Here is a 14,907-nt window from a genome sequence, read left to right on the forward strand (position 1 = left end):
TCTCCGGAAGATTAAAACAGACTGAATGCAAAGATTTGTTTTTGAGTTTGCAATATCTCTAAGTCTAGCATGCTCAAATAGATCAATAATAGGGCTAACTTTTGCCTGAAAATTGTCACCTCCATCAGCACTGCCTTGGGTCCTAGTGCTAACCACAACAGCGTGTGTCACATCTTGAGCTGCTGACAGATATATTTCCAGTCTTTAAAAGTGAGGATCTGAGAACCTGGAAAAATGCTGATTTGAATAATTGCATCCTACTGCTTACAATGTCAGTAATGGAGAGAAAATCCCAGTGTATTTTAAAAGCTGTGAAATTGTCCCTGAAGATGACTAGTAGTATTATTCATTCTTATTTGTTTAGCTGAATTTAAAAATGAGCCTGGAATGGAAAAAAAGTTGGGACATCCAGTAAGCAGGATGTATTTTATACCCATTTCATATCATGTGTACTATGCTTAATTTGAAAAAATGAAAATTGAATATAAACATCAATATTCTAATATTATTAGGGTAGGAAATTGGAATTAGCCTTAAGCTTCTATCTTAACTAATGCCACCATGCTTCTTAGTGTTGTTGAATGTCACACTCAAGGAACAAACATTTTCCTCGGTTGAACTGTCATGGTCCAGTAATTTTGTCCAGCATTATGAAACACAGAAACCTCTAAACTAAGAAACCTATTTCTTTTGTTTTTCAGTGTCAGAACAATGATTCCTCCAGGGGAATGCCTATATGCTGGGAGAAAAAGGAGGAAACCCATTCAGAAACAGTTAAGTATCCTATTCATTGGGGGTATCTCCCTCCAAATGTACGTGCTAGAAATGAGGTAGAGGAACGGTTCCCTTCCTCCTGTGGTCTGCTGATGCGGGATAGACCTAATCTCTTTCTCTCTAGTGAGAAACCCTTGTTTGGGAGGCTGGCTCTTCATGGTTATGACTGTCACCAGAAAGGATACCAAGCATGGGTCCAACCATCCTCACCCATCTATGGGTATGCCAAGAGGAGGCCAGTGTTGATTGTGGTGTGTACTGCAGTGCACTGCAGAACACACTGCTGTGAGGAGTGCAGAGGGAGTGCCTTTTCATAGGCAGAAGATACTGGTGGACTGAATGTCAGCTGGGCAATGGGTAGAGAGGTGGTTACCACCTTTGTGCTTCTATGCTCCCTGCAGCCTGCTCAAGGAGCTTTCTGAGAAGCCGTGTGTCGAGTGGCACCAGTGTGCTGGCACTGTGCCCCCCCCTTCCCCTTTCCTTGGCTTAGCCTTGCTTGGGGCATCGCTAGGTCCAACATGTGCGAGCCCAGAAAGTGGGTCAGTTCAGCCAACTGAAAGGGCAGACTGGTGATTCACTTTTTGCGTAAAGAACACATAATTTTCAAACCACTATTTACCATGGGATCACTTTCATGAGGAAAAAAACGGGAGAGAGGAATTGCACGTGTCAAGGCAAAGCAGCAGAAGAAAAAATGCAATGGGAATTAGTTACTACAGGATGCTTGAAATGGGAGGGGAAAAAAGGTTACTATCACTCAAATGTAAAATGATTTCCAGATGCCGTAAACCAGTCTGTGAAATGAAGCTTTTAATATAATCATCCCACACCTTCTGTGTTACATTTGATTCTATGATTATGAAACACACATTTTTACTGTGTTAAAATTATGAACTGGCACTGGTGGCCTTCACAGACAATTTAAGGATGAGAAGGTAACTAAAATAGATTTCCCTATTTTCAGTTGTTCAGAACTTCTAAAAATAACCTACTTGGCTTAAAACTGTATATATTGGTCTAGAGTCAAAGGGGAGTTTCTCTGAATGTTTTAATAATATCTGTTGATACTGTTTGGACTTTGGGCAGTATTTGCTCATGAACCACTTCTTCTTCCCACTTAAAAAAATATTTCTTTTATTGCAAAATATATCATAGGTGACAATTTCAATAGACAAAGATAATGACATAAGAAAATGGTTCTTCCTGCAAAAATCCTGAGTGTTGAATCCAAAATGTGTGTAAGATTTCTGCACTACTCTTAAAGTACAGATGTGAATATTTAATTTTATAACAACTGCATGAGGTGTGGAACCACTCCAGTACGTGACATTACCTCTGTGAAAACTTTATTTATTTATGGATCGTTCCTTTTCTAAGGAAGGAAAGTTGCAGTTGCTTTGATAAACATTAAGATTTACGTTTAGAGTTTACATGCTAGCTAGAACTTCTCTCAAAGATGACTTCCAGATAAATGCAATGGCTAAGAAAACTACCTGCTAACAAATGACGGAAATGGCCTTATTAGCCTTTTTTGAAGTTCTGACTTGAATAAACTCAGCAGCCAAATTCTCATTCACTTTGACAAAACCAAGTTTCTGTCTTTGGAACCACTGCAGGTAATGCTACCTTGAAAATAGCTTTGCAATGACATTGCAATGCGGGTACCTGAGCATGAGCTTATCAAGCTAGGACACAGACAATTTTGATTAAGAAACATGGTTTTGGTTTAAACAAAGGAAAATATTTGGATTATTAGAATACTGAGCTCCCACACTGGAAACAGCAGTCTATTTTCTGTGGTTAGTTACCACTTGCTGAGGATGATTTCTCAGTTCCTAACAACACTGCTCTCTTCCTCAAACTTTATCTGTTTTTGGGCTTAGTCACTGGTAAGTCTTTCCTGTGCTTATTCCCTCACTCAGGGACTTACTCTCATCTAAAGAGGCTCTGAATGCCCCAGACAGACTGGCAGACAGAACTGCTTTCACAGTCTATGTCCTTCAGTCCTATTGGTTTTAATGACATTTCAGGACTCCAAGATATCCTTACTGTTACTCTGCCTTGAATGATTTATCTTGAGTTTAGAAGGGTAGATGAAGCCTACTAATTGAGCAGCACATTTAACCATGATTTTGACCCATGTCATACAGTCTTTGTTAGAGCTTTTTTCTCTTGTTTGATTTCATAGCACAGCACATTCTCCTCAGCCTTGTTCTACTTTCCACCTGTCATTCTAATAATGAATCAAAGTAGATATTGCCACCTGTTTTGGGATGAGTATTGTTCAGTTGTAAAATCTAATTTTTCACAGGAACAAAAATGGATGGATATTCTTTGGCCAGTTCTAATGACGATTCCTCTTTTTTAAATGTGAATAATCTCTAGAATTTAACTTTCTCTTAACAAAAGAATAAGTGAGCTCAGGCGCCTCAGTCTGAGCAGGAAACTTGGATTTCAGTAGGGATTCATGGGTTAGTCCTTTCAAAGATCAGGATTTAGAAGATGTGAGGTGCAGCTTTCCCTTCTGTAGGACTGGGATGTTTATATTTACCCATACTCAGTTCATCCCAGGAGGCTGTCTAACTCTGCATCAGCTTTTTTTGATCAATCTAGGTGCTGATCCTGCAGCTGGTTTTTAATCCATGATATCACAGATCGATACTTTTCATTATGTTCATTAATGTTTGTCAGGCACAGAAATTCTATTCTGAAGTAGTTTCACAGAACAGTGATGAAAATGTATGAAGAAGCTCCACAAGAAAATGTAGAGAGCCACAAGACTGTGGAAGAATGTGTGGAAAATTTGTTTTACTGGGAGGAACTAATATGTTTCTCTTCTCTATACAGAACTAGCAGAACTATCTTCTTTAGGTTGCCATTTTTCAGATGATACCTCAGATTCAAGTTCTACTTTTACACATGCAAATAAATTAAAAAACCCTAACTGGTTTGCCCCAGAAAACTTCCAAATGAGCCCCATTAGATGTGGTCTACACTAAGGAATTTTGGCTTTTATGGACACAGTTCAAACACCTGGAGCTCAGACTGATTGAAAAATTTTCCATGAGATATGCTTTTCAGCCAGACAGCCGGCATTTTGACTAAAGGAAACATTCTCTACCAAGTGTTTATTTCCTGTGGAAATATAACGTTTTACTGGTAATTCAAGCATCTGGAAATTAAAGAGATCTTGTTTTTTAACTTTGAGCTAAAATCACTGTGCTGAAATTAATACTTAGAAATGCTAAGGCAATGCTTCAGGACAGTTACCGTTTGGGAATTTCTTCATCTCAAGCCCTGGCATCTTGTAAAACCCTTTCCCTCCACAAAACCTTTCTTGCAATATTTTATGGCTCTTTAAAGGCAAGGAACAGCTGCCCATGCTCTGAGTTTATCTATAAAGTCCATACTGCCCACTTCAGTCAGAACTGTACCTGTGACAGGGTAAACAGACACCTTGGGAGGTGCAGCTCTCTCCAGCTTCCTACTTCTCATTTTAAGGCCTTCTGTGGCATAGCCCTTCCTCTTACTTGATATCACACTATCCCACCTCTCATCTACTCTGCCAGTGTGGCATCTTCTTGACCATTAGTTCTGCTTTTGCCTTTCCTTGCTGTGAAGAAGCAGAAGAGATTGAAGGCGGCAAAGGGTCCTCTTTCCCTCAAACAGCTTTCTCTCATTCAGTCCTTTTGGTTCGTGGGAGATGGTGACCACATGCACATACACAGCTTGCACTGGAGCTCAGCTCTGCCAGGATTTCTATGCAATGTCCAAGCACAGCTCAGTGGCTGTGGGTGCTGGTCAGTATGTTCATGATCACCATCTTGTTGTTACTTTGCATTTAGCCAATCTGTTGCATCTCCCTCTCTCTCTCTTCCCTTTCCCTTCCTGCTAAAACCGTGCTGTCATAATAAATGGTTAGATTTTTCTCATTTCAGATCATCTGCAGGTTTAACACTTAGGCATACTTAAAAAACTTACTCAGAGCGAACTTTTCGTTAACAGGGTAGGGCTCCCGCAGAGGGTAGGGAACTGCAGACAGAGCTGCAGTTGCAGGAAATTCCTCTGCGAGCTCACCAAACTGGTTTACACTAGTGGCGGTCTGTGTGTCATGGGCACACTGAATCATTAATGCGCAAATGGCTCAATGCCTCGTGTACCACCGAAACAGAAAATGTCCTCTGCACCCGCTGCCACACTCAGCTCCCACCACACGGGGACTGGTAATGCGCCTCCTGTGCAGGTACAAGTTCTTGTTACTGCAGAGCAGAATTTGGGCAGTTTAACAGTGCAAAGAAGGGAAAGCCAGCTTTGTTGTTTTAATTACATGTGCTACTCTACTGCACTAGCGTCGTATGGAAAGCAGAGTAAATGAGGTATCGGAGTGAGTGCTACGTCTCTGTTTACAGTTTTACAATCCCGAGTTTAACACAAACACATGCACCATCTACTTTCAGCCCAAAATAAAGGCCAGAATTTCCATTTGCATCAAAGCAGCCCACTGAAAAACTTCGCCGCCTGCCCCTTTCTGTTTATGGCTAGCTAAGCTAAGCTAGCCTTTCCATGGAACTCGTTTGCATTGTTTTAAATTGCATCCACTTGGCACCTAATTACCATTTACATCAACCCCCTGTTTGTTTGGATTCACTCCCTTACTGAATCATTTCCTTGAGTTTTCAGGGAAGTTTTGCCCTGAACTTTCTCCCGTGGTCTTTTTACACCGTTCCCTGCAGCCTCCAGAAAACTGTTTCTTTCAGGCAGTACAAAGGCAGCCCACCTAATTGCCTCAAACCATTCCTCTCTGGCATAAAGCAGTCACTATTTTATGTGGTAAATAGGCTTGAACAATTTCTATTTCTATCCCATGTTACTCTTGAAAATTTTTACCTTTAAAACTCATCAGTTTAATTTTCCTTATTAAAGTTATTTTTTTTCTGTCCTAAATTGCTTCCTTGCTTCAGCTGGTTTGTCAGATGTAAAGGCCAATTAGCAAAAACTTATGTTCTTTAGCTTCTGCTCAGCTGTAGGCTATATTCCCACAGTATTGCTGGCCTCACAGGTCAGACATGATTCTGGTGTCATAGGATGGCTGAGCTTCAGGGTATACTGAAAAAAATAGTTAGCTCAGAAAAAGTAAAAAAAAGTATTCGTTCTTTGTTGCTTACTTTATTTGTTGCATATTTGCTCTCTAGTTGTGAAGTTGTTCATTGATCCAAATCAACGAAGTCTTCTTCATGTCTTTGAGAGCAACTCATTAAGTTATTGAAGAGCCACATTTCAGTATTAGCAATTTTGAATGAAAAACCAGAAATTAGCTATATATTCACTGACACCTACCTCAATTTTTTTTCGTTTACTCTGTCCATTGATGTTGTCCTCTTAAAATGAAGTAAGACTCTCAAAAGTAGTAACAAATTTTTCATGACTAATTTATTTTAAGAGGTTTTCAATTAGCAGCAATCACACATACAAAACATTGATTTTTGTTTCACTAATTACATGATTTACTAATATGAACAATTTTTTTAATATCTTGGTTATGATAAATTAATACTTTTGTAATTTAGAACATTAGCCACTTTGTGAATACTAATGCTTAAAACGAAAATTATGATTAAAGAATGCAGTAAATGTGTGAAGCATGGAAACACAGTAGTGAAGTGCAGCAAATAATTAGTTTTACTCTCATACTCCACTGGAGTGCCAGCCAGCTACATAACATTATGATCCTTGGCTGTAGTGAGGTGGAAGTGGAAACTGTTAGCACAACCATATTTTTCTTGCCTACCATTTCCAATGCTTAAGTATTTTTCCATCCTTCCCTCCTTGATTTTTGTATCAACATCTCTTATTTAGGAGAAGGTGCCTCAGGAGGAACACGTCAGTGTGCTGCAGTAAGAACTTGAACATGGGCATTACCAGAGTGGAGGTCCAGCTGACAGAGCACAAAGTTCCTGGGAGATGCCAGGTCACCTAGAGCACTGGGCTGCTGCATTCCTTCTGAGATCATGGATCAGTGTAGTTTATAGCTCCAATGTTCTGTGGCATTTGGCTGCTGCTGGGTCCAGCTGAAAGGAACCACCCTCCCAAACTTCCACTCAGGTCTTCTTGTTTAATAGATAAGTCTGTGCTTCAGCACTGAGCACCTCTCACTGTCATGCTGGAAATAATGTTCCCGTTTCTGTTTCCAAGTGGACCAGCCTTTCCTTTTCTTCCTCTTGAGAACAATATTTTATATGTTCTGTGAGAACATCAGCAGACACTCCAAAATTGAGGTTCCTTATTTGTGATGTATTTCATCTTAATGAATTTTCACAACAACTTTTCTAAGTTATCTAACACTGTACATTAAATGGGAGGAACAAAAAATGGGGATGGACTAGGAGCGCTTGGCCTAGGAAGCTGAGTAACATAAATCTCTATGTTTTGCAAGGAATATCAATGTTCTTAAGAGATAAGAATTCAAATTCTTATCGTTGTTATTTCTGATGTAGAAAGGTAAATGTGAGAATATACACAGGATTTTTGAGCTTGAGGAAAGAATGGCTCTTTACCTTGCCTCCCATACTTTTTAAAATCATGCCTAAAGACAGGCTCTTTTCTTAATTCTCTCCTGACCCACAGGTTAACTTTGAGTCATTAAATGGAGGGAACTAAGATGCTTTGGATGAATACAGTAGGTATTGAATGGGTTCACGCATTAGTCATGGTAATTTTCCCCTGCTGGTCAGCCCCTTATTTGTACAACATAGAAGAGAAATTGTTTTTCCTGGTATTGACTAGAACAGGAAGACAGTACCCACTCCCCTAAGGTGAGAGGATCCTGAGCAAGAGATACCACGTGTTTTTCACTGGGCAGATGGGAAAAGAGAAGCCAATGTCCATGTCTTTTGCAAGGAATAACAATGTTCTTAAGACATAAACCAAATTCTTATCTTTGTTATATCTGATGTAGGAAGGTAAATGTGAGAATGGCAAATGCAGAATAGTAAATCTTTTTTTGGCAGGAGACAGAAAATTTAAAAGATTTCCATAAAAGCTAAGTGAAGTATTCCTGTTATCAACTAATTGCATACAACATCTCAGTCTCTGGTTGTACTACCTGAAAGTAAAACAGGTAATCGAAAATGTGTTCTCCACCACAGAAGGCCTGCAGTCGGGAATGAAAAATCAAACCCTTCGAAGAGACACAGGGACCGTCTGAACGCTGAACTGGACCATCTGGCCAGCCTCCTGCCTTTTCCACCTGACATCGTATCAAAGCTGGACAAACTTTCCGTCTTGCGCCTTAGTGTCAGCTATCTCCGAGTCAAAAGTTTCTTTCAAGGTAGGTTTCCTTAAGATATCAACATCCCATTAAAAGTATCTCTCTATTTTATTGTTGCTTTGTACTAAGCCTGAGTAAAAGGGATAAGTAGTATTACAGTGATAAAGACATGGGAAAAAATCTGTTGTTGAATTTAGTTTGTGCATGGGATGTTGCGTTGGAAGTTTCGTGCATTTTTTCCTATGGCGTTTGTGTGGTTTTCATGAAATAATGGGATAACGCCCATCTTTTCTCAGTAGGCTTTACAAAATGTGAAAAAGTAATTTTAAAATCACTAAGTTGGTTAAGAAGCTTGGGACAGATGTAATACCTGTAGATATTTTGAACTCCCTATTTGAAGCTGTCAGTGATGCATTTTCAAAATGCCTAGTAAAGTATGATGTGAAAGTCAAGCAACTCCTGTATTGCCTATATTTGTTGTATGCCAGAAGGAAATGGTCTTGCTTGAAAAGCCAAAATGATCGCTGTCTTTTAGGATAAGGAAGGTTCAAAGTTTAAAGTGTTGATTAAAGCTGTACGAGGCTACGCTTTGTTTTTGTAGGTGTCTGGCACACGACACAATGAGAGCCAAATGTGCAATTTCAGATGCACATAAAAAGAATTCTTCCAAATTTGAAGACAGTTTAAATTTCTTCTGTTGTTAAAGAGTTCACAAGAGCAAAATCTAGATTCATTTAACCTGAAAATATTCTCTGTTTTTTAAAACAGAAAAAAATGTCCATTTGAAGGAGTATAGTTGACCAAAATTTATAGTGGATTGCAGAGATAAACAGAGGTCTTTTTTCTATGGACATTATTTTTCCTTTACTACCCCTTGCTACTTCTTCCTGTTACTATTCCTTATTATACACAGTGTATATATTTATATATTTTTTTGGCTTTGCCTGGAGAATAATATTTATTAGTTGGTTTCTTGCTTTTAAAATATATTTTAGTATAAAAGAAATGTTGGGTTCAAGAGACTTTGGCAGGCTGCAGGGTATTTTACAAGCTGACATCATCGCAGGATTTGACATTGATAGCAGGAGCCTCTCATACCAACTGTGGCAGCTGGTTGCCCAGCCTCCAGCATCCTGCAGATTACAGAGTGCCTCTCTTTCCCTTTGAGCACATACCTGAGTGTTATGGTACCTTCCTCTGAGCTTTACTTTCATTTCTCTCAGATTCACAAGCAATAATACGTCTTCATCTGCCTTTACTACACTTCTTCCACAGTTTCTCAGATCAGCAGTCTCCTTTTTTTAAAGGGATGAGATAAAAGGAAAACAAGTAAAGCCAGACTTCATTATGCTGAAATGTTCCGTGTTCCATGTTTTGCGAGATTTCATTTAATTTAATCCCCAAATTAACTAATTGAACACATCGTTTGTGTTCCCTTTCATTCTTATTTTTAAATGTTTACATCACGAAACTAAGGTTACAGTTAGCATTGTTTATAGTAAAGGAAGGAAACTACATGCCATTTTAAGACGAGAGCAGGCTGGAGCTTCAGACGGATGAAGTGGAGAAGAGGTGAGCTGTGGAAACAGAGCTGTGTGAGGAAGGGTTGCTAATGTTTGGGTAAGGGCAGAAGCTGCCACATCCTTCATAGGCATCACGATCTTCCTTGTAGTTGTGGAGAAATACGGCAAAATCTGTGTTTTTTAAGCAAAAACTTTGGTAGGAAGTCACCTAAAAAAGCAAACAAAAAATATCCATCCCAGTGTTTCAATCTTTGTTGTGGTGAAAGAGGATAGAAGAGCAGAAATAGTTTGTTTGTGGCTTTTTAAATCAAAGGATGGCACTTTGGGAGCTGTCACAAACTGAGGACAGAGAACAGACCAGTGGCATACAGAGATGTTATAAAATTGGATAAAAAAAACATTTCTGGAAAAATAGCCTAGTAAATCTACACTAATTCACTCAAGGAAAATTAATACAAAGAAGCTGGTATTCAATACAAATGAGAAACCTGGAAAAGAGAACATAAAAACAATAATCGAAGGGGGACAGTGGTCAGCAAATTGTTGTTCCATGCCTGTAATACGATATGTTGACATAAACAAGAAAACAAAGTGTGGATTTTGGTCTGTTTGCCCAGAGGCAGCATGTCACTACACAGGAAGGTTATAATCCCTCTCTGCATGAGACCAGCATGACTCCATCTGGAATAGAGCTTTCTGATGTGGGCATCTCCTGGTCACAAGGGCATTAGTACATATTAAGGGGTTTGGGGTAAACACAAGCAAGACTATAAAGTTGGATGGACAAAGAAAAAAAAGAGTAAAATTAGCTCAAATGTGTACAATTTATATTCTTTGGCTGTTTCTCTTCCTAGGAGAGAAAGACAAGAAGGGAAGGAATTGCTTAAGATATTTTAGAATGGCAAAATGGAGGACCCAAGAAATGATGACGCCCAAGATGAAATTTGACTTGAATATCAAACAAAACATATCTGTAGTGAGTTCTTTTCGGCTATCTGATATTCCTAAAATGGATGCAGTTGAGATTCAGGACAATTAAAATGTGCAATATTCTGTGACACGCAGTACTGTGCATCTTTTGTTTAAAAAACTGTTCTCTGAGTTTTGAGGAAGTTCAGGTCTTTAAAATGTGCTTTTAAGAATATTGTTTGTTGTTTTTTAGAAAATATGAGTAGTGCTATTTGACACGTAAGTTCATATGTTACCTTGCAGATTCAACTTGGAATAGTTCAGCGATTCCCGTGACAATTATAATTACACACCTTCAACAGTCACAGCAGTTATTAGATACACTCATTTACTTCCACTAGGTGTCCTTTCAGTAGCTACTCTGCAGTAGTCAGTGTGCAGCACAAACATATTTATCAAGATCAGTAGCCAACTGGAGAGCGTGGTGTGACCTCTCCATATTGACTTCAAGTATGAAAATTGTTTTGTAGAGAATGAGGTATCAGGGGATGGAGAATATTATCTGTTGGTCGTTTATTCCCTTTTTAGTGACCATTATATGTTAGTACCTTGAAGTATATGGCCAGTTCATCTCAGTTATGTTGTTTAAGCAAAGGCCTGGTTCCTTTGCAAATTTTAGATCTAGTTGTTGAGACAGGTATTCCTAGGATTTTTTTAAGTTGTTGTGGTTGATTCCCTTCCTCATTTTCAGAAATGTTCTCCTTTTGCTTCAGAATAATTCTTCTGTCTACTTGTTTTAGAGTCTTCGTATGTCTGTTATCAGTTGGCAGAGCTTCTATTAATAGTCCCACTGCCCCCAAGCTGTATGCATTTAGTCATTTTGCATTTTCCTGATAAGCATTTAAAAATGGCTTGCAGCAATAACCTTCCAATCTCACCAGATCTCTTGTCTAAAGCAGCATGGGTCTGAATCAGTGCTTAGACTGAGAGACATCAACTGCTACAGGAAAATATGATGGTCATTTGACCTTGACAAAGACTTGTCTTGGGTGGGGCTCTTATGAGAGTGGAGTGGTGTCTGTGACCACTTGAGTTTGCTGGGCCTCTGTCTTGGACATATTCCATCTTCGTTAATTGTAGCCTGTCTTCCTTTACCACTCTCAACAATACATCCTGTAGTACCTCTTATTTCTCAGTTTTTCCATTCGTGGAAAAATGGTGGTCTTGTTCCACTTCTAAACCAAGTGTCTTTTGTTGGTTGTTTAAATTGTTCCCTTCTAGTATAGGTGATGGTTTTGTAAACAAATTTCAAAGGAATAGCACCATGTTCTTTTAGCGTCTCAGATCCTTTCTGAGATAGAGAGCTAACCTAAGTTTCCCAGTACCTGTAAAGAAACCAGTTATGACAATTTAGATAGGCCAATGCCATTACAGCCAGGGCTGTAAAGCTCCTCATCCTTCAGTTCTTAGTGTAGGTAACCTTGTGTCAGTAGGCCACTCGATTTTGCCTTCAACATACATTACAATAATGTTAAACCTTTTAGCCATAAGCATTCCTGATAAATGATAGTTGATGTTTTTGACTACTGTCTTGGATGGCAAACGTAGAGACCTTGATATGGATCAATTTTTTGATTATTCAAGAAGTGGGAGTATTTTAAATCCTTCACTACATGACTTATATAAAGCATAATTTTATTCAATAGCTTGTTATTTTTCCCATCTGGACATTTTTTGCAAGCACAAATGTGTATTTATACACACATACACATATGCAAACACAAAGACATGCATGCACATATGAAAACAGTGTCATCCCAACAAAAATTCCCTTCACAGTGTTATTTTGAACCTCTGTATTTATTTCAGACTTCAGTGTCTTCTCTGTATTTACTTACTTCCAGACTTCATTTGATTTTGAAGGTTGAAAATCTGATAGATTTATGGATGACTAAATAAGGAATGTAAAGTGTCACAGATGAACTCTGGGAATAAATATATTAAAAGTTTCTGTAAGTCTTATATTTAAATTGTACTCCAGATCTTTGCAAAGTTAGTGGCAGTCAAACATGGAGATGTGTTGTTTGACCTGCCTTAGACAAAAGTTATGTATGGATTTAAACGAATTTTAGAAACAAAGTAGAGTTGGAGAAATTTGTCTAAAAATTAGTTCATCTGCTTCCACATAGAATTCAAAATTTGAGGAAACAGGCCTTCAATGGACTTTCCTGAGCAAAGAATAAGCTATGCCTAAACCTGAGAGTCCTTGTCTAAGGCTTTTGTAAATCTGCAACATGAGTGATTCCACACCTTCCTTGGCAATCCCTAACATCTGAGCCAGAGTAGTCCTGTTTAAGCCCTCCTTCTGTAGAAGAAAAATTTCTTTCCTTTTCTTGTGGCAGCTCAGCTTTTTCAGCTTTTACAACCATGAAGTTGTCCCATATTTCCTTCACTGTTTTCTTCTTCAGACAAAACAGGCCTTTTTTTTTTTTTTTTTTTAATCGAAGGCTATATTTTCTTTATTATTCATGCTCAGCTTTTGTCTTTTTTTCAAGACTGCTCTAGGGTATGTGCAATGCATCCTTTCATTTTGCAGCAAATGACTGATAACTTCTCTCATAGTGCGGTTTCTTAACTAAAATTAGTCCCCCTTCCAACTAGATTTTTCAGTTTACTTATGAAGATGTTGTGAGACAGTAGCAATAGCCTTTTAAAGTTAAGAAGACATATAATAGCTATTCTTCCCATACACCTGTCCAGTTGTAAAAGGTAATTAATTTAGTTTTACATGGCAACATATCCTTGACAGACCTGTTGATTTCTATTTTTACTTTTTATTACCTTCAAGTCTTCACAAAGAGTTTGTTGGATATTTTTCTTCAAGATTTTTCTAGGGATTGAAACTCAGCTAGGCAGTCCCACTATCTTTTGGTTTCCTCTTCCCATGCTTTCTACAGATAAGCTCCATGTTTATCCTCTTTTAGTCTTTCAGAATCTCCTCTTAATATCATGATTTCTCATAGAGGAATAGGTGATAGCTCTGAGTACGCTTCACCACAGTCTCAGAGTACAGCACAATGAGTCTCACCAGATGCAACTAACCTCGTGCAAGCACCTGAGGTGCAACCTTGTTCCTAGTGTTTTGTCTGTATGTATCTGATCCTAGCTGATGGAAGCAAAAAGAGTCAATAAACACTAAACTTTTTGTTTTCATTATCTGTAGCTCCCCCTCTGCTGAGCAGCAGAAAACTCTCTTCCCAGCCTTGTATGGTTTAAGGATTTCCAGCATGCTTTTTATAACCTTCCCTTTCTTGCTGCATCTGATTTTATGCTTTGGCTTTTCTGTTTCTCTTCTTATACATTTGTGCTTTATTTTACTAATTTTTGAAAAAGATTTTCTGTGAGCTTCCGGTGATTGAAGATTTTTTTAAAATGGTCTGTTCTTATATTTCCCATTCTTCACTGCCCCTGAGATACTTTACACTTATGTCCTACGTACTGGTTTGTTGAAAGCACATTCAGGTCCTATTTCCCTTAGATATATCTCCTCTGAGATTTTTCCAGGTGTATGGAAGTCTTCCCTCTGTACATCCACTGTCTTCATCATGCTGTGCCTTGGATTGCTGCTGCTGTAAGAACCATCAGTTCCAGGACTTCCTGGAAGCTGCCCTTCCTCCTCCAAACCTGTTTTCCCCCTTCAATTAAATATTTTCTAACTTTTTTATTTATTTTTTTTAAATTATTTTTGGCAGGATAGTACACACTGTGTGGTTTCTGTTTTTCTCTGATTTAGCATTTATGTTAGTGGGTCATTTCCTTTTACTCACTTACGTGTTTGGTGTGATCCAATTCCCATCAATGTTTATCTTTAATGGAAATTGAATTTTTCCCTTTTAAGAGGAAAGCAACAAAGGATTCCTCCCAGCTGGCCTGATTTTCAGTATCCTCAATTACTTGCAGTCTGTTTCAGCTTTTTTCTCCTACTATACCGTCCACGGCTGTTGCTCTCCTAGCTCAATAGTGTACTACTATGATTGAGATTCCTTATTCACTCATTAAACCCTTTAGGCTCTTATTTGTTGTAGTATTTGAATATTTAGTGCTGCAGTCCCCACCGCAGATCTGTTGCTGTTGTGACATGCATGACACTGCATTGACACTCACAGAAAATTAAGATATTAAAACTTCACATGGGTAAGGAAACAAAGAGTGCTTTCAGTGCATAATCTGCACCATAACACTATTTAACATTGCTGTGTAAGTGCTGCTTACCTAAACCAAAGCTCCTACTCTGAGGATCTGAGATTCTACTGCAATAAATGTACTGGAGTTCCCAGCCATCCGTTTTTACTCCACTGTATCTTCCTATCAATTCTGTTTTCCCAGAGCTTTCTTTTCAAACTCTCAGCTAAAGTGTTTTGGTTGTTTGTTTTT

The 14,907-nt window shown here is 38.5% G+C and overlaps 1 protein-coding gene across 1 annotated transcript in view; it reads left to right on the forward strand.

The window, feature by feature from the left end:
• Positions 1–705: 705 nt before the first annotated feature.
• The window catches only part of AHRR (aryl hydrocarbon receptor repressor), a 65,652-nt gene continuing 51,450 nt past the window's right edge, over positions 706–14,907 (forward strand). The window contains exons 1-2 of the mRNA XM_050314941.1: positions 706–773; positions 7,920–8,101. Of these exons, the coding sequence (XP_050170898.1) occupies positions 712–773; positions 7,920–8,101 (244 nt within the window). The 5' untranslated portion in view covers positions 706–711. The remainder of the gene's footprint in view (positions 774–7,919; positions 8,102–14,907) is intronic.

Source organism: Myiozetetes cayanensis, unplaced genomic scaffold, assembly GCF_022539395.1.
Source record: "Myiozetetes cayanensis isolate MyiCay16 unplaced genomic scaffold, myiCay2020 scf1, whole genome shotgun sequence".
Classification (NCBI taxonomy): Eukaryota; Metazoa; Chordata; class Aves; order Passeriformes; family Tyrannidae; genus Myiozetetes; species Myiozetetes cayanensis.